The sequence below is a fragment of the Anopheles aquasalis genome, chromosome 2 (assembly GCF_943734665.1).
Source record: "Anopheles aquasalis chromosome 2, idAnoAquaMG_Q_19, whole genome shotgun sequence".
Lineage (NCBI taxonomy): Eukaryota > Metazoa > Arthropoda > Insecta > Diptera > Culicidae > Anopheles > Anopheles aquasalis.
This window is the reverse complement of record NC_064877.1, coordinates 17,762,501-17,782,500: the sequence shown is the minus strand read 5'-3', so window position 1 is coordinate 17,782,500 and position 20,000 is coordinate 17,762,501. Positions and strand designations below refer to the sequence as shown.

The 20,000-nt window shown below is 50.8% G+C and overlaps 3 protein-coding genes across 4 annotated transcripts in view; all 3 read left to right on the top strand.

Moving 5' to 3' along the window:
* Nucleotides 1–2,796, top strand: part of LOC126570149 (uncharacterized) — an 11,719-nt gene extending 8,923 nt beyond the window's left edge. For both annotated transcript variants that reach the window (XM_050227691.1, XM_050227690.1), the window contains exons 9-11: nt 1,723–1,882; nt 2,003–2,130; nt 2,214–2,796. In XM_050227691.1, the coding sequence (XP_050083648.1) occupies nt 1,723–1,882; nt 2,003–2,130; nt 2,214–2,269 (344 nt within the window). In that variant the 3' untranslated portion in view covers nt 2,270–2,796. The remainder of the gene's footprint in view (nt 1–1,722; nt 1,883–2,002; nt 2,131–2,213) is intronic.
* A 2,243-nt stretch (nt 2,797–5,039) lies between these two features.
* On the top strand, nt 5,040–14,961 carry LOC126572827 (cadherin-23-like). The gene is made up of 20 exons (XM_050232490.1): nt 5,040–5,307; nt 6,053–6,278; nt 6,425–6,872; nt 8,054–8,319; nt 8,408–8,502; nt 8,584–9,405; nt 9,473–9,660; nt 9,732–10,073; nt 10,143–10,627; nt 10,695–10,907; nt 10,989–11,098; nt 11,155–11,312; nt 11,386–11,513; nt 11,612–11,721; nt 11,814–11,934; nt 12,471–12,578; nt 12,661–13,271; nt 13,357–13,922; nt 14,002–14,065; nt 14,183–14,961. Exons 1-20 carry the CDS (start codon nt 5,278–5,280, stop codon nt 14,333–14,335), a joined length of 5,244 nt encoding a protein of 1,747 aa, XP_050088447.1. The 5' UTR covers nt 5,040–5,277; the 3' UTR covers nt 14,336–14,961.
* An 840-nt stretch (nt 14,962–15,801) lies between these two features.
* The window catches only part of LOC126570270 (probable ATP-dependent RNA helicase spindle-E), a 5,285-nt gene continuing 1,086 nt past the window's right edge, over nt 15,802–20,000 (top strand). Inside the window, exons 1-3 of the mRNA XM_050227892.1 lie at nt 15,802–16,080; nt 16,149–17,316; nt 17,397–19,921. Of these exons, the coding sequence (XP_050083849.1) occupies nt 15,883–16,080; nt 16,149–17,316; nt 17,397–19,921 (3,891 nt within the window). The 5' untranslated portion in view covers nt 15,802–15,882. The remainder of the gene's footprint in view (nt 16,081–16,148; nt 17,317–17,396; nt 19,922–20,000) is intronic.

Sequence of the window (20,000 nt, the reverse complement as noted above, 5' to 3'; positions counted from 1 at the left end):
CATTGTTTAATTGAATTCCGTCCCAAAAACTGCGTTGCATCGTAATTCCCAATTCCCCGCGGGCAGGCGGAAAGTTATTTCCATATAAATGTACCACTTGATTGAGCTTTAGCGGAAATATCTCTTGAAAAATGTAAATCATACTCCCGGTGGGAGGCGCGTATGGTGAGACCATCGGAGATTCGAAATCGATACGTAACCTCAACCAAGCCAAAGGACACAAAACTGTCAACAGTGCGTTTCCCGTGAGTTCGTTAGTCTACAGTGAACCGGTTTGGTTTTGATCTCGGTAGCTAGTAACGAACCAAGAGACGCACTCTTCAAACAAACCGAACCGATTGACATCGATGATGAAAGCACTCGATGGTGTTTATTCCCTTTGTTGACGGCACAGTGCCGTAGCCACTATGTGAAGCTGGCCGATTGCCGTCGGTTCGGAGTGATTTCCGAAGAAAATAAACAGTACGTGCACCGGCATGCGCCGAATCTCCCATGTCCTCGATTTGGTTGCTTGCATTTGCAAAAGGATTAGCCCGTTCGATGCTCGATACCATGTTTACAGTGACGTTTGCCATCTTACCACGCGGCCATTTTCGGGTCGAACTCGATCGATCGACTGTTGATATAGTGCCATAAAACGGCTGCTTACATTTGGTTGATTTGCATAGAAGACAATGGTGACATCGTACAATCATTAGAATGCAGTAGCAGAGTTGTCCGCATCGCAAAGATTTTGAAGCTGCCGTGGTCCCATTGTATTCGAGGTAACACATGCACCGTCTGCCTGGAGTATCCTTGACGATTTATTGAACGGCTAAACATCAAATACGTCACCAGTTTAAGTGCAACAATGGCAGAATGCAGTGAGGATTACATATTTTATGAAAATCGTGAAATGTGCTCCAGACTTTATGGCGGCTATTTAAAAAAAAGCCTGCACCATGCATAGCCAGTCAGCGTACAATCGCAGACAATCGTTGACTCGCAACTTTCCACGATTTCGTCGTCAAACTCCAGTGCCCACTTTGACGAACGCTTTCTGGCCGGTCACGCACACGATGATTAACTATTCCAAACGTTGAATTGCTGAACCGAATTCCCGTCGACAAATGGCAGTGTCACACAAATTGTTCTCGACATTTTCTTGGTCTGTGTCAATCAGACACACCACCGGCCATGCAGGCCATGTGTTCCATTCAGCATCTCAGCTTTCACCGGAGTTGGGAGTAGAAGATTGAATCGCAATTTTCGGTGACAGCAGAACTGTTTCCATCATCTCTCGAAAGAACAGTTGGCCTTCCACGTGTCTATGGAAACGACGTAGCGAAAGTTATTCCACAGAGATTCAGGTGTAGCAAAGTTGTACATAAATCATTGAAAACGGCTCACAATGGTTCCAGCCCGGGTGAACAAAGGCTGCAAGCAGACACATAGAGCACAACTCAGCATACGGGTGACACCGGAATTCCGACAAAATTGCTTTCTGCTGGTACTTATTCTGAACTTCAAGCGAACTCGGCCAGCCATCCGCAGAACTTTAATGGGGAATAGACAGAGAAAGAGTGAAAGAAAGTTTGCTAGGGTGTCTGTGAATATGAGTTTAGCCCTCGTATGTTCCACTAATCTACGTTCTTAGCACATGGACCACAGTATCATAATTAGAATTCAAAACGAAACATAATGGTCTCACTTGCCTCCCTTCTGGTTCTCATTGTCACCTAGTGTACGGGTTGCTGCTGGCCGGAACCAGTGGGACGGCACTCTACTGGGCACGTAGCTCGCTCGTGACGCTGACGCTATCGGCAAGCTACATCACTATCTGCAGCATAGCATCGACGGCCCTGGTCGGATCGGTAGTGGCCATGTTTCCCACCTCGATGCGGTAAGTAAAAAGGGAGAAAGGATAGAGCCCCCCGACACAGCTTCACAACTAACCCCCTGACCTGCTAATGGAGCACTTGGCGGAAACTTTCTCACTTTCACCCCATCACTCGCTCCACAGAACGATGGTCGTCTCGCTGACGATGATGTTCGGCCGTACGGGCTCCATAATCGGTAACATCGTTTTCCCCTATCTGATGGCACTCGGCTGTCTGCCACCCTTCGTCATGATCGGTGCCATCGTTATTGGTAAGTAGCATGGCGGAACCAAGCCCCCACCCAGCGCCACGACCACCCAGCGCTGATTTTAATTGTTCGATTTCTGGTCCCAGCTGTCGCCCTGGTCTCACGATTGTTACCACGAACAGTGAAAAAACCTCTTCAGTAGCAGCATCAACAACAGCAGCCGATGCTGATGCTGGGTGGCCGGCTGGTAATTGCTTAATCAATAACGAGATGTCTGCCCTTCCGCCTGTCCGTGTCCAGCCGAGTCAAATCAGCAACCAAGCGGGGAAGCAGGAAGCTATTATTATTTGTAGAAGTCAACGAAGGCACGAATGGATTAGATGACAGAACAATAAAACAATAATTTAATCCAACACCCAAAGCCCCGAAAAACAGGGGTCCGTCAACCTTCCGGTCCTTCCAGCATCAACAATTCCCTGATCGATTTGGCTCGCAAATTATGCTCAAGTGGGAAGGTGCGAGCGTGAGTGCGGTTTATCCAGAGCAATGGGCATGGCTGTCAGATAATTATCCCGTTGTTTTCTGTCTCCCGTGACGTCTGAAGTGTGAGCCACCGAGGGCTCCGAATGGAGGATGATGGTTGTGACAGATGGTAAAGTTTATCGTTTACAATTTTCATTATCTAACCGACCGACCGGCCAACCGACCCGTTATTAATAAAGGTAATGAAAGGGATAAAACCGGGTGTCTGCAAAGGATTAGCCGATGTCACCGAAATAGACAAAGTCGTGTCGCTCTGTTTGACAAAACTATTCCGAAAGAGGTTTCGCTGCTTTGACCGCAGCATGTGGCAGAACGGGAAGTCCCAAAGTCTGAGGTGTGTTTAACGTCGGGAACGGTGCGACGATACGATATCGAATAAGCACCTAAAGGGAGGGCGCAATGAGGGACAAACTTTGTCCTGACACTTGCCAGCATCTTGGGAAGTCAAAGTTTCCGCCGGAATAGAGTGTCTTCTGGGATCGACTACATAACACGTCTCCTGTGGGCTCACATCAACCCAACGTGGAACCGTTTCAACTCGGCTGAAGATTCTGCTGAAACCCGAGACCCCTTGAAGGAGAGTTCTTCAAAATCCAGAAAATGAATACCAAAATAACGGATCAAGTAGCACGTGCGAACGCTGGCGCAAAGCGGTTGGTTCGGCGAGCTAGTAGGCTCCTTCGATCGCACAGGTGCCCCTGATGGATGGGTTTTTGCAGCGAACCACTCGGCTCTGCTGCGGCACGGCAATATATAAACGGATGTGGATCTCGAGTGTCACTCCGCGGTGCCCAACGCACGCACATTACGCCACCTAAGGACGGGAAAGGAAGTTGCGCGTAATTCAATTATCTCAGATGCTTAAGATTAATCGAGTTTGACTGCTGAGAGAAAGGCACACGGTACCATTGCATGACCAGGCCCTAGGCAAGGAGATTTTTTCCTTCAGTTTTCATTTAGAATTCAAATGGCTTCCCAGAATCCTTGGTGTTTCCTGGAGTTGTGTGCGAACTCGTCGGACTACCACTTCAAGCCGTGCGTTTCGTAATGTATTTCCATAATGAGAGGAAACAAAAGAAGCATGTAATGAAATCTAATTTTACCTCACCAGTTTGAAGCGTCCCGGTAGCCCGGGGGGATTTTCTCTGATGCCGAAAATATTATAATCAAACAGGAAGCTTCACACACTCCAACGGGAATGATTTCAAAAATTAGAAGGTTCAACTTTCTCCTCGAGACTGATGAACGCACTGGGTAATTCTAGAAAACTTTCTCTCATCATCCTCTCGACAACAATCGCTAATAAATTGAATGAAATTGCATTATGAAAACTATCGCGGTGATGATAAAGTTTATTCGCCATTTAGCTGACAACCAGCAGCCGGCTGATCGAGAATGGAGCAAGGTTTCGCTAGTGTATCGTTGCTGCGGCGACAAGCAGAGACGGAACTTTATCTTTAATCATTCACTCGAGCAAGCAGCGCAAACAGTTTTGCTGTGATATTTGATACAATGCTTCTTCGCCTTCTTCTTCTTCTTCGTGTTCCTTGGCTTGGTATGGCTGGTGACGAGATTTCTCAAAAGTTGATCCTTCTGTTGTACCCGCGTGAGCTTTCGGTGGCATTTATTACATTACTTCCACCCTGATGGTTGCCAGCGGTCGACGATGCGATAGGCATTATGAGTGAAAAATTGCACGATAAGTATGCGGTCGGAATAACTTTCGCTTGTTCCCTCTCCCTCGCTTCCCAGAGTGTCTCGACAGCTTCAGTTTATTGTGGTCTAAACTTTGTAGCGAGGTTTATGATGGCGTCTAACCGATAAAGTGGCCGTCCCCATTTGCTTAATGCAACTGAGCGACCGTCAAAAAGTTGTAATTCTTTGAAAGGGTTTTGTATTGGTCTATTATTGTACCACCGAGCTTTACGTTAGTCGATAGCAGAGACGTCATCGCAGACAATTTATTGAACGAACAATTTGGAAATATTGGATAACAAATATTGAAATTGACCTATTTCTCTTCAAAACAAACCCAAGTGTCTGTTTGATTTTTCCCCACGGTTCTATTCCCGATAACATTTTACTATCTCTCAAACATGTGACGCCTCTGTTTCCTGTCGGTGCATTCCACATTTAAACGGCGCCTGGGAAGATATCGGAATTTCCTTTCCATGATCGTGCAAACCGACAACCCGTTCAACACGAAGGCCGAAGAACATGAGCTTACGAATGAGTGATACACTCGCATCACGCTCGTCTTATCTTATCTACCGTGGCGTTGGGGGTGTTTTTAATAAGAAGAAAGGCAATCGAAATTGCCCCGCGCGTCCGATAACGAACCACACTATCTGGGGCTCCTCGTGGCCACTTGGACATCATCACCATCGAGGGGCCATCGATGGCAATCGACTGACCATTCGAGTCAGTCATCGGTATCCACCGAGAGTGGTCGCTTCACTCATCATTATTGTTTGACCGGAATACTCACCCTTCGTGCGGGGTAGCAGGTGCACAGTGGCAGTGCTTTAGTAGTGATTCAGAAGAGAGAGAGTGTTCAGAAGAATCTATTTCGTAGGAAAAGCCGGATAGTTGGATTGGTCCTTCCGTGAGCGTAACGCAGTGCCACATGTTCTTCATCCCCTGCGGAAGGGGTTTAAACCGCGAAAGATGCAATGGTCGATCGGTGTTTCAGTGATGGTAATAAAGTGTAATCCAATACGCTCCGACATTCATGTCACTGGGCTAATGTGTAAAGAGCAGCATTCGGAACCACAAACCACCAAACCCATCCGGCTCTCCTCCAGTTCCAGTGTTCAGTGTGCAGCCTGTCAAGTGAATCACCGGCAGCCACCTTCCCTCGCCCTAATGGGTCCCTTATCTTTGATCGCGGACAAGCGGACGACAATACGGGCGGCCAATCACTATAGGATAGCGCCTAATTACGCCGGAACGGGAATCACTCACCAGCCACCAGCCCTTGATTTCTTGTCTTATCAGTGCGGCTTACCATTGATAGCAATCTTCATTAATTGTTTGCCTTCTTTGCACCGTTCGCACAACGGAACGGTGGCGCTGCCTCATGTCTTTGTGGTACTATCGCACTCACCGCCGGAAGTGCTGTCTGCCGCTTGAGCGCCTCCCAAGTGCCGCTGGTCGTAACGCGCGTCTTTCGGCGCACGACAAGTCATTAGATGTTGTAGTCGGCAGCGTACCCTGTGACAGCTATGAATGGGTCGCGACGATTGCATATGTCATGTGTCCGGGCAGGTGATTGATGGTTCGCTTTCCGAGATGAATCGCTCGCTTTCTCCAGCCCAAAACACTACAGAAGGGCACACATTTTGCTTTACTACATTGTCGTGTCGTGCGTGCTGCGTTAAACTTAAAGCCAGATACAAAGCTTAAAGGCGAGCACGTTTTTCATACGCCTTTTCGCTTCCAGTTTCCACAGAACCACTTTGCATGGTTGGCATCGGTGTTGCTGGTGCTTGCCGGGCCTCCATCACGGACAGCTGTCCTTGCCCAGGACTGGACGGATCCATGGTTTGTTTCGGGAAACGAGGAAAACATTTCACTCGGTGCCTACGAACCCGCATTGACGCTACAGAATGTGTGGATGGTGGAAGAGATGCCAACACCGTACGTGATGCTCTATCTCAACTACAAGGGTAAGGGCAAGGGAGCCTAGGGGTCTCTCAGTGACCACCGGTACACCGGTTTGACGTGACCGTGGTCACTCCGGGAATACTAAGTAGCTTACACGCTCTGGTGGTCTTTGTTTTCCCCCTCTGTCGGTCGGTCGGTCGGTTGGCAGGTACGGCACAGCCAAGCATTATTGCCGCACCCAGCAGTCTCGGTGCTACGGTGGCACGCGCCAACGATGGCCGTTGGACAGTCAACGTAAACCGACGGCAGGACTACGAGGTACCGGACCAGCGGGCACCGTTAATACAGCTGAGCGTAGAGGATGCCTCCCGGCCCTACATCATCCCGGTGCAGCTGGTCAACGTGCTCGATAATGCACCGGTAATGACGGCGGAGAACTACTGCGAAATCAGCGAGCTGCGCCGGGACTTCACATCGGACTGTCTGTTCAAGGTGTACCATGCGGACGGGTTCGAACAGGGCAACATTCTCAACTCCAGCACGAACGAGCTGTCGTTCGAGATCGAAGATGCCGTCGCGAACGAGCATTTTGAGTTCTGGGAGGTACCGGAGGGTAACCCGGAGGATCCTAACCATAACATACTCTACAACCTGCGGTAAGTCGAAATGGAGGTTCATAAAAAACACACAGGGAAACTAGAACCATTCTCTATGGTGGTCGTCCTGTTTCCAATACGTTGGACATCAAAGAGAACGAGAGAGGATTATCATTGTGCATCGTAGCTTCACTTTTATCAAGCTTATCGAACACTAAACCCAATGGTGTTCGGTTACCATGAATGGACGCATTCTAATCTTCTTAAGTGGCAAACTGGATGATTTGCAGCACAAAAAAATGGCAAGCGCAACATTTCAAACATGTCCAATGTTCAATTACCTATCGATTGGTGATTTGCGAATGGGGATAATTACATTTTAATTTCGTTTTCCTCGAACGAAATACGAGAGAAGCGGAAAGGGGATAACAGCTTCAGGTGTGCAAATGTGCCTGCTTTGAATTTGCAGTCATCTTTGCTGTATCCAATTTCAGATGCTAGCGATGGCCGATGGCTGTGACTGACTGACTGGAAGATGAACCTTTTTGAAATACCCGCATTGAATTTGCTAAGGGGTAGCTTATGGCTTTAAGGGGTAGCTATGGTTAAAGTTCGGATAAAAAAAGGCTAATTTTTGGCGTATTTTTGTGAAGAAACCATTCAACTTTATTTTTTCAAAATAATGTCATATTAAACTACATCTTTTCAAGATTCTTTGGTTGAATTTTGGGGCAGATTTATTAAAAATTTAAATCCATAACATCAAGTTTAGAAAGGAGTGATGAATGATCAAACGGGGTTCGTCGCTTAAAAGGGCAAGTCTTTTGAATTTGGACCTAAAAACGGTTCCTTTTTGACGATTTATTGTTAGAAAACTATCATTCTATACGTGGTTTTTGCAAATGCCATAATAAACTAAAACTTTTCAAGTATATTTGGATGTATTTTGGGGACAATTGATTGAAAACTCGCTTCAAATTAGCGAGCTGCATTGAGTGATGCGCATGAGGCGCGCAATTTTTCGAAAATCATAATTTTTGCAAGTTTTGCCTCGATTAATCCAAGAAATATACAAGATACTCTTAAAATTTACCAGCATTATTGGAAAAATGTAAAGATATAATCGGTTCTAAAAAAATTAATATTATACCCCACCATTAAGCAAACCTTCTCCACTGATTCGATCGAGTATCAAATTTAAATTCATTTTCGTGCAACCATTTTAACTCCCCCCCTTCCAGGGTAAAGAAACAGTTGGATTACGCGGAAAAGTCACTGTTTAACTTCATCACCACCGTGTACGATCTGGATCAGACGCACTCGTTCAAGATGAACACCATCGTCAAGGTCCGGAATGTGGATAGCCGTAATCCGACGTTTACGCGCCCCTTCACCACCCAGCGGATTATGGAGAAGGAAGAGTTTCGCACGACCGTCATCGCTATCGATAGCGACACGGAGCTAAACAACCCTATCTGCTACACACTGCAAACGCTGGTGCTCGATTGTGAGTATCGCCGCCGATAGCGGAAGCGGCATCCGGGTTACGGGTGCGATACCGTCACTCTGCTCCTAATCTGCGTATCCGTTACCAGATCAAAAGTACTTCTCCATCGGTGAAACGAGCGGCGAAATGGTCGTGAATCCAATCGATCGTGACACGGAAAAGAACGAGCTTTACTCGTTCACGGTAAGTTCATTGCGTTGTGTTGCGTACCACGTTGACCAACTGTTGACAGGACGGATTGCCCCCCCCCCCCCCCCTCCCCAGATCACCGCATACAAGTGCCACAATCCCAGTAACCGCACCAGCATCGATGGTGCCATCATACTGGAGGACAAAAACGATTGCTTTCCAGAGTTTGAAGTGCGCCCGGTCGAGCAGGAGTTTTGGGAGAACACGGTGATGGAGCTGGACTTTGAGCAGTTCATCATCGATGATCGTGATCTGGGTGAAAACGCACGCTACACGGTACGCCTCACGGAAACGGTTGGTGGTCAGGAGCAGCAGGGCACGGATTCGTTTACCATCATTCCCTCGACCGGTTATCAGCGGACCGGGTTCACCGTGAACATTAACGATGCTTCGAAGCTGGACTTTGAAGATCCTCCCCGGCAAAGCTTTCAGCTGCACGTGACGGCCCAGGAACCGAGTGAACCGTCGCACGTTCGAGTGCAAACGATCGCGATTAAGTTGAAGAACTGGAACGATGAGATTCCTGCGTTCAGCGATGAAGAGTACGAAGTCAGCGTGCGGGAAACCATCGGTGTGGACGAGCTGTTGGCGGAAGTTACCGTCACTGATCGGGATATTGATGATGGGATCACCCTAACGGCACTTGGGCGGATTGGCGAAAGTGTGGACATCGTAGCATTACCGATCGTGCTGGTAGACAGCGTACCGAGCTATAGCTTCCAGATTCGTACGAAGGTGGGCAACATCTTTGATTATGACATCGCGAAGGAGGTTATTGTGCAGCTGCAGGCCCAGGATAAACTGAAAACCGAGCGAAATGAACCATTGCATCGGATATTTTCCCAGCTTTCGATCAATGTGATCGATGTGAACAACAAACCGCCACAGATCACGTTGGTAAGCAGTGGAGTGGTGGTGAAAGTGATGCCCATTCAGTTGACGCTTAATTTTTCCTCACATAAAGCCCCGAGGTACGCTGCATATTTTGGAGAATTCGGTGGCCGAGTCACCGGTCATTATTGGGGAGTCCGAGGTTGGTGAGATCATCGGTACCGATCCGGATACGGAGGCCGACCTACAGTTCAGCATCGACTGGAGCAGTAGCTACGGTACCAAGAGTGGAGTACGCGCCAAACAAGACACCTACGAAGGGTAACAACCATCGCGGAATCTGATAACGAGAGTGTAGCGTAACGCACCGGAACACTGTCTTTATCTTCCAGCTGTTTCTACATCCGCGAGGAGCGCGTAAACCAACAGCGCACGATTGGGACATTGCGGGTGAATCCCAGCTTTAAGAAGGACGTTGATTACGAAATGTACGACACACTGTTCCTGATGATCCGCCTGATCGATCGGAACCAAACGATTCTACCGAACTCGGTGGAGGTAGCGATTACGGTGCAGATTGACGATGTGAACGATAATGCACCGGAATTCGATAATGCCACACTGACCGTGGTACGTTCGGTGAGAGAGCGATCTGATGCGGGGGTTACGATCGGTAACATTATCGCCTACGACATCGACGGTCCGGGGAACAATGAAATCACTTTCTCCATGAGGTAAGCCCGATCATTGGTGTGGTGGCCGTTGAGGAAGTTACTGTTACTAGACGCATTCCCGGATTCTAGCCCGGTCAATCCAGAGCATGAAGGATGGATGAGCATCGATCAGAATGGCATCATACGTGTCGAGGGAAATCGAACGATCGACTGCGATACGCCACCCATCGACGTGGTGCTACAGACTGTGACCGTTTCGGACTGGCTGTTCAGTACCAGTCACGTCTTTACGATCGTCCTGATGGACACCAACAACAAGCTACCGTATCACGATCCCTTCCCCGACGATGGTCGCGTGTTCCAGTTCGAGAAGCTGCCATCGAAGAGTGTGGTGGCGCGGGTGGAAGGTAAAGATCAGGATCGGGACGTGGCGTACCACACGGTGTCGTACGAGATCAACTACAGGGACTTTGCGCAGTTGCAGCGCTACTTCGAGGTCAATAGCGGGGGACAGGTGTACGTGAAGGAAAATAACGAACCGCTGGATCGGGATGGCGGTTTGGAGAGCATCACGATCAACGTGGTGATGGTCGACAATGCGGGGGGTTATGATGGTAAGCAGGAATTACTTCGTGATCGTAGGGACCTTCTTAGCTGCCCGTTTGCTTCGGTACACTTCAGTTCAGAACCGTGTGTCGACGAATATTTTACTAACGCTGCTCGACATCAATGATCACTATCCGGAGCTACCGGAGCTCGGTGACGATAGTTCCCAGATATCGGAGGACGTAAAGACGGGCTACATCATCAAGGCGGACCTGGCAGCGCAGGATCGGGATGACCGACTTACGCCGAATGCCAAAATCAACTACTACATTCGACAGGTGACACCAGGTAGGTAGAACTGGAACCTGAAACAGGAATTTCCCGTTCAAACCATTTGTCCTCTGACGATTTCCGTACGTTCTGTTCTAGATATTGGCACCTCACTGTTTCTGCTGGAGAGTGTGAACGAATACAACGCCACATTAAAGGCGGCCAAGGACTTTAAGGGTTACTACGGTGACTGGACGGTGCGAATCGAAGTAAGCTATCGGTCGGTCGGGCCATGAAATGTTGCTTAAACTATCCTTTCTCCCAGGCATGTGATCGTGGCAGTGAATATGAACCCATAATTGCCCTGCCGGAGCCGGGCCGAGACAACTGTCGGACGCGCGATTACGAGCTGGTGATAAATCCTTTCAACTATCAAGCCCCAACCATCGTCTATCCGGTTCGTAACTCACAGCTACGTCTCAAGTAAGTAACCATTAACCTTACACCATTCCATTCGGCGGGAGTGTGTTTATCTAACGCGTTGGTCGTTGCGCAGATACGAATCACTGTACAATGGACGCCCCCTGAACGACACCAATGGGTCGGTTTTGCCCGATTTCAGTGCCATCGATGATGATGGTGGCATTTACGGTGACGTTAGCTTCACGCTCCAGAGCACCAACGGTAAGCAATCGCGCGCGCGCGCTTGCGTCTAATGGGATGCGAGGATAAATTACGACTCTCTCTCTTTCTCTATCTTCTCTTCCTCTACGTCCTACCAGAAGGGGATAAGGATCACGAAGTGTTTAGGATCGATAAAATAGATCGTAAAAGTGGTCAGCTCGTCCTGGAGAACGCACTGGCGGTGCAGCCCTATCCGAAGAATTATAGCGTAAGTACATGCGGCCACACCGAGGGCATTGAATCGGTTCGGTTTCCATCTCAACATCGATATTACAACGTCTCTCTCCCTCTCTTCTCCAGTTGACTGTTATCGCCCGGGATGGTGGTGACAAGCGCACCGAGGTACAGATTAATGTAGTCTTCATCGACATGACCGGTGAACCGGCCTTCCTCGAGCCAACCTTTGACACCGACTTTACAGGTAACCCGGGGAACACACCCTTCCAGGCGACTCCCTCGGGGGGTGGAAAATTATTTAATCGAATATCTCCTCTTTCGACCCCGGAGCTACCGTTGCCCCGAGCGGAAGCAATTCCGTTGCCGCTGATTGTACAATTATCTCTTCGCCTCCGCCTGCCCATCATGCCAGGCGATGAAATCATTTAACCATCAGTGTTCGTTAATGACCTCGCGATTAAAATGGCCATCGTATGGTGGTGTGCTGGGCCGTTGGCCGTGTTTGTGTTGGTTGTAATTGGAAAAGTTTTCGGAACTCCAACTAGGACCAGGATGATGGCGACGTGGACGCATCATGACGATGCGCCTTTCAGCATCGCTCGTCCTGCTAATGCCGAGGCCAAGCCTACTACGATACTACTCGGCGTAAAATATGGTGCCCTCCACCGCCTTTTCGCCAAGTGGCCAATGGGACGATAAATCGTTTGCTTTGTTTCGTTTTCCTCTTCTCCTCTCCTCTCCTTTCCTGATGCTTCTTCCTCCAATTCTTCTTCTGTCCAGAAAACGAGGAAGGACGCGATGAACGCCGCCAGCTTCCGTTTGCCGAGGATCCGAAGAATGCCGGCCTACCACCGGGAGCCCAAACAAATGTGTTCTACTTCATTGACCGTGAGTATCGGATGCCACACTCATGGTGCCTCTCGATTACTAACCCCCCGTCCCGCTCCGGATTCCCATTCAACCGATAAAGGAAGCTACGGAAATGCGAGCCATCTGTTTGCGCTCGATCCGGTGAGTAACGTGCTGCGGTTGGCCGTTCTGCTCGACCGGGAAGAGATACCGTCGCACGAGATACGGATTGTGGCGACAAACAACGAGAACGGTCCACCGGCATCCATCGCCGAGAGTTCGGCCGCCCTGCTCGTCGTCCGGATCAAGGTGAACGACGTGAACGACAATCCGCCCGTGTTCCAGCAGCGGTTCTATGCGGCCGGCATCACGACGGAGGATCGCGTCCAGAAGCCACTGTTCCGCGTCTTTGCCGACGATCCGGATGAGGATGAAATCATCCGGTACGAGATTGTGGCCGGTTCGGGGGAGACGGTCGGTGAGAATTTGCCCCCGAGCGGCAGTCCGTTGCCGTTCCGGCTCGACGGGAACACGGGAGAGCTGACGCTGCAGCAGAAGGTGCTACCGACGCAGAAGGGTTACTATCAGTTCAGCATCATGGCGTTCGATCGGGATGATACGCATAATGATACGACCACGGCCAAGATCTACATCGTGTCCGAGTCGAACCGGGTGACGTTCGTGTTTCTGAACAGCGTCGAAGAGATTGATCAACCGGATATCCGGGATTTTGTACGTACGGAGCACGAATTCGGTTCGGTTGGAAGTGTCCGTCAATGACCTTCTTTCTCTCTCCTTCTCTCTCTCATTGCTGTAGCTGGCCCAACAACTTTCGGCCGCATATGATATGGAGTGTAACATCGATGACATCGATCAATCGATTGCGACCGAACGGCAGGAGGAGATACCGTCGGCCGGCAGCAGCAGCGAGACGGACGTTCGTACCCATTTCATCCTCAACAACCAGGCGGTCGAAGCGAGCACGATACAGCAGCGATCCTCTAACCGAACGTTCGTCACCGAACTGAAGACGGTGCTGCGTACACGCAACCTTTCGCTCCAGAATGTCCCAACACCGTCGGAACCGCTGAGCGAGGTCAACGAGACGCTACAGACGGTACTGATTGCGGTGGCCGGTGCTCTGGCCGTACTCTGTGTCATACTGTTCGTGGCGTTCTTCATCAAAATTCGTAGCCTCAACCGCCAGCTGAAAGCCCTGTCGGCCACCGATTTTGGGTCGATTTCGTCCGACCTCAATGGGAAACCGTCGCGTACCGTACCGACGACCAACATCTTCTCCATCGAGGGCTCCAATCCGGTGCTGAATGATAACGAGTATGGGCGCCATGGTGGTGGTGGCGGTGGATATTACGATGATCTGAGGTAAGCTACCAGTAGAGTCACCGAAACCGAACTATGATGACCGTTCTCGGTCGTACTCGTTTTTGCTTTGCCCTTTCAGTGTGCAATCGGACGAATCGGATTTCACCGACATGGACAAGGATATGTTTGCGACGAAGAGCAAGGTAAGGGTCCGGGGTGGTGTGGCGGCAAACTCTCAAGAGGAATACCCACCGTGTTTGACCAAATCTCGTCAATTCTGCTCGTTGCTATCATCCTGACATCCTTTAACCGGTTCTTAGGAAAGTCTGACTCCTGCCTTCATGGAGCACATACGCCAGCGGTCACTTAATCCGATGGTGAATGCGACCGTCCGCAGCAACGACTCCAGTGGCTCCACTCCAGCTCATCAGAAAGTGGACGAAACGGAGGACGAACTATCGCATCGGTTTTGAGCTTCGATAGCACAAGCAGATTGCTCCAACCAGATTATGCGTCAGCGGGCACTCAACGGGAGATGTTAAGGGGTTGCAAGGAGGCGATTTCCGGATGTCCCGAGAGCCCCACGGGCCCCAGTGGGTGGTTTGTAAGATTTCATTAAAATAAGCGTGTCACCTTTGACCTCGTCGTAAGCATATTTTTGTTAATATTCGTTGTCCGGTCCTGCAGCCAGTTAGCTAGCGTGAGGTGAGCGTCTGGTGGGGGGTGGATGTGCGTATAAAAGAGGAGTAAGGATCCGGAGAAGCAACAAATTGGGAAAAGCTTTCAGACTCAAGATAACGGCCGGTGCCATCAACGCTGGCAGGCCCTGCAGCAGGCTGTGGTTGGTTTTTTTTATGAATAAGATAACCCGTTCCTTTCCCACGCCATACAACGGGGACAACAGCGTTGGATCGGGAGAGTTGATAAAAATTGCTTTTTCCCATTGCTCTCGTGCCCATCGTCACCGCGTTATTCGCCTGCGGTTCCGTGGAACTGGGGCGCAAATTTATGTAAATTAAAACGGATACACTTTCGGGCGGGCCAAGAGAAAAGAAATAAAGCGTCGGATAACCGCCTGGGTGATGTCACCATCCTTGTAGCTTCATCCGTTTTTTTTTTAAGGAGCCAACAGCACATGCCTGTTTGTAGTCGACTGATGATGACTCTCGTACAGAATATAGCTCAATCGGATGGATCCGGGGGAAAATATTGGCCCTCAGATCTTTATCTCTCCTTCCATGAACTGTTCCGTATGAAGAGCGACAGTGGAACGACCGAGAAGGAAAGCTGAACATAAAACTGCGACCACTAGCCGAAGATGGGGCTGGAGTGGGAATGTTTAAATAAGATGGATCCCGCCACGCTTTTATGCTCAAAACTGACAAACTATTTATGTTGCGACGATAAGTGTGGTGAGACGTTTATCATCAGAAAATATGTGCCATTATTAAACATCCTAAAACAGCTAATGAATAGCTGGAACGTGACGGACAGAGCAATGAGGGCTAATGCGTTAGTCCTGTTTGTAACTGGGGTACTAATAGTGTTTTTTTTATGTTTCTGGTAAGTGAATCAACCTTTGTTTCTGGAAAGCGTGAGCGCTCCAGCATCGACTTGAAGAAAGAAAAGGGAAAAATCATGGCCCTCCGGGTTTTCCTGCACCAGGCCGATTATTTCCAACCCCAGCCTGGCTCCCAGCAAGGAAAACGTTCCGGTGGTAAAATCAAAGCAAACCGCTTCGGTACCGCACACTACCACGTAGTACCACGCAGTTAGGAAAACTTTGGAAAAACAGCGGAAAATCATCAGGAAGCGCAGAACCTGCCAGTATAACGCTCTGTACACACTGCACAGAATCTGCGTGCAGTGTGTACAGGGCGTAAACAGCATTTTTGTTGTGATCACTTTGACAGCCGCTTGAACAACAAAGACACGAGCCGCGAAAACCGGAAAAAGTGCGCCGTCGATTTCTGTTTACTCTGCAGTTTTTCATCCCGAACGAAACGATTTTCAACACAAAATGGACAGCGAGGAAGACGATATTATGGATTTTTTCGATTTTAGCAAACCGTTCCAGCGGACGGTCGTGTCAGGCGGTTACTGTAACGCGACCGTCGTTCCGGAACCGCTGAACTCCCACAAACTGCCGGAGAAACCGGTGCAGGGCACCGAGTACAGCGCCAGCTACGCCCGTGCCGAGGAAAACCGGCTCATCAAGGTAAATCGAAACTACCAACCATGGTAGAGAAAGGCGGTACGATTAATCTTGAATGTTTCCTCCCGCAGGCGTTTATTGCTGATACGGAGCCGGCTGCTTCGGCCGTCAGCGCAGTCGACGATGTCGATGGGGATTCAATGATGGCGGCCGAAGACGCGGAACACTTGCGCCGGCTGCAATGCCAGGAGCTGATGGAGCCGCTGTTCGCTCGGTACCGGTTCACGATGGAGCCCAACAATCTGCCGATCTACGAATCGAAGCAGAAGATCGTGGACACGATCCGTGAGCATCCGGTGGTGGTGCTACAGGGCCCCACGGGCTGTGGCAAGACCACCCAGGTACCGCAGTTTTTGCTGGAGCAGGCGTACCAACGGGGAGAGTACTGTAGCATCGTGGTCACGCAACCACGCCGTATCGCAGCCATCTCGATCGCCGAACGCGTTGCCAAGGAACGGGATTGCGATGTGGGCACACTAGTAGGCTACAAGGTGGGGCTGAAGCAAAAGCTGAGCGACGACACCCGGGTTCTGTTCGTGACGACGGGTGTGCTGCTGCAGTGGCTCATCAACGCCAAGACGGCACCCCGCTTCACCCACATCATCATGGATGAGGTACACGAGCGGGAGGTCGATATGGACTTTCTGCTCATCATCGCACACCGTATGCTGGGCACGCGGAACAATCAGTTCAAGATCATTCTCATGTCGGCCACGATCGATGCCAAGGTGTTTATCGATTACTTCAAGATCCCGCACGCGGATCACCTGCTCCCACCGGTCCTCCACGTGGCCCGCAAGCATCCGTACGAGCTGCGTGTGTTTTATCTGGATGATTTGTCGCACTTCCGGGGAGATTTTTTACCGGACTACCGGAAGCCAGGCATCTGCGAGGAGATGTACATGATCGCGGCCAAGACGGTATACGCCTGCGATCAGTTGATCGACGAGTACGAGGATGATAGTGAGCGGTTGAACTTCAAACCATCGATCATCATATTTCTACCCGGCATCGGTGAGATCGATCACATGGCCAGCGTGTTGAATGGGTTCCAGCAGGTACGGGCCAACAATGCCGGTTCGTATACCGTGCCCCAGTTCATCATCCTGAAGCTCCATTCGATGATGCCCGCATCGGATCAAGCGGCCGTCTTTATCAAACCCCCCACTGGCTACCGGAAGATCATTCTCTCGACGAACATCGCCGAAAGCTCGATCACCGTGCCGGACGTCAAGTTTGGTAAGAAGTCCTGCCAGCCAACGGCTGCTTTATGTCCACTCTTTTGATTCATTCCTCCATTTTCTCCTCCCGTTCCGCAGTGATTGACTTTTGTCTGCAGCGCGTCCTGGTCGCCGATACGACAAACAACTTCTCGGCGCTAACGACACAGTGGGCTCCTCGGAGCAACCTAGAACAGCGTGCTGGTCGTGCGGGGCGTCTGATGAAAGGGCGCGTATATCGTCTGATCGAGAAGCGACACTATACGACGGGTATACCGGCGATGGCTACACCCGAAATGACACGCTGTCCGTTGGGAACGGTCGTGCTGAAGGCCAAGCTGGTCGATGATGGACCACCGCATGCAATCCTTGGGCTTGCCCTCGATCCACCGAATCTCTCCGACATCTGCAACACGATACTGCAACTGAAGGAACTCGGTGCACTGTTTCTGACCGTCCGGGGATCCTATTCACCGTACGATGGTGATATGACGTACCTCGGGCGGGTGATGGCACAATTACCGATGGATCTACCATTCTCGAAGCTCGTCGTGCTGGGGTACGTGTTTTCGGTGCTACCCGAGGCCATCATCATAGCGGCGGGCATGTCGGCGAAGAACATCTTCAGCAATCAGCGCAACCAGCACGCGTTCGCCCTGAAGATGCACTGGGCCGATGGATCGGGTTCGGATGGGATCGCGATCCTGAATGCGTATACCGCGTGGCGAGGACAACAGGAGCAACGTGCAACGACGGGTGGCAGTTCGGCCGAATGGTGCAAACGGCATGGTTTGGAGCTACGCTCCTTGACCGATATGGCCGAGCTGGTGCGCGAGATAGAGCACCGGATGGACATGTGCAACCTGAAGGAGATCACCGGTCCCAATCGGGTCGTTTGGAAGCCACGCGAGAAACCAATCATCCTGAAGCTGATCATGGCCGGAGCATTCTACCCGAACTATTTCCTCGTCAGCCGGGTGACGAATGATAACGACGAGAGCAAACGGAACACGTACTCCGTGGTCGGTAACCGGGATCCGTTTAGTACGGTCTACCTGAGCGGTTTCGAGCACCGGACCCACATTGGACCGCTGTACCGGCAGCAAATTCGCGATCTCCTAACGGAGGGCGATCGCTCGAAACAGTCCGTCATCAAGGTGGAGTTTGATCGATCGCAAAATCGCATCTTTGTCCGTTTCGTCGGTGGTGAGGCGGAACGGTACAAGGTACCGGGTCGTATCCGGCCCGAAGTGTACCATGCGATCAAGATACGGACGCTTACCCGGCAGGGAATGCAGCTGCGCGTCATGCATCATGCCGATGCGGTTCGGGTCGCCACGGAGATGGGTCTCGGTCACTGGCAGGACAACGACTGGGTGCCTAAGCGGCAGCTTCTCGCGAATCCGCACCTAGCCGTGGTGCCGCTGGTACACTGTGCCCGTCTGCAAGCCACCGTAACGTACGTGTGCAATCCGAGCAAGTTCTATCTGCGTCCGCTCGATCGAAACGTGCAACTGTTCGAGGACATAGTAAAGCAAATGAATGCCGGTCACTTCCAACCATTCCCGCGCGAACACAAATTCCATCGCCACGATCTAGTGGCCGCTCCGGTGCAGCAGCAGCAGGAGCAGCAGCAGCGGTACCGCCGGGCTCAGCTTATTACTGAGCACGATCAAACGCTCGCTGCCAACCGGCGCTCTTGGACGGTGTTCTTCCTCGATCACGGCGCTACGGAGCAGCTGGAGGTTTCCACGTTTCGTCAACTTCCGTCCAACCTCAGCCAAATGCCGGGGCAAGTGTTTGAGGCTTCACTGGCCGAGGTGCAACCACCGGCGGCCAAATCACCGACGGGCGTCTGGCTGAAGGAGAGCGTCGCTTTTCTAACGAGCAAAACTCAAGGCACGCGGCTAGACGTGGAGGTGTTCTCCGTCGTCGATCGCGTTGCGAACGTTGTGCTGCGTTGCGGTAACTTTGGTGAAGAGCGCACCATTAACGAGCAGCTGATTGAGGCGAAGCTGGCTCAATCGTCGGAAGAGTCGTACCCTTCGAAGATAAACCACGAGATGCGTACCCGGGTGCAGCGTCACATCGCGCTGGATGAGCAGTACCGCAAGGAGATCTTGGCCGACGATTCCGAGCTGTTGCGGTACATCGAGGATGACGATGAGGAGATCGTGGAGCCACCGGCGGAACTGCTGCGCCTTACGCTGCAGCTCCGGGGTCCGTATAGTCCGCTGGAAACGCGTTGCTATTCGTCGATGGCATCGAGCTTCCTGAAGGCGGTCAGCATCGAGCAGGATTCCGTCAACTCGGTCCTGTTGGAGTCGAATCCGCAGGATACGCACGAGAAGCTGGTGATCGCGACCGGTATTAACGAGAATCCGATTAGCCAGAAGCTGACCATACGCCAGACGACCATTATGCCCAACATTCCCGGCATGCCGGCTTTGATGACGCTCATCTTTGCTCACCGGTGCGTGCTGAAGATGGACGACGAGGGAACGCGTGTGTGCGGTGTGCTGGGAGGGTTGGGATGCGATCCAAACACTGGCACATCGTACTATCCCGAGCACGACCTATCGCTACCGGTGGACGTGGAGATCACTCAGGACGACATTACGGATGTATGTTCCAAGAGAGAGAGAGCGAGCGAGCTTGATGCCATTTCTGTTTCATTAACAAATTCTCATCATCACATTCCAT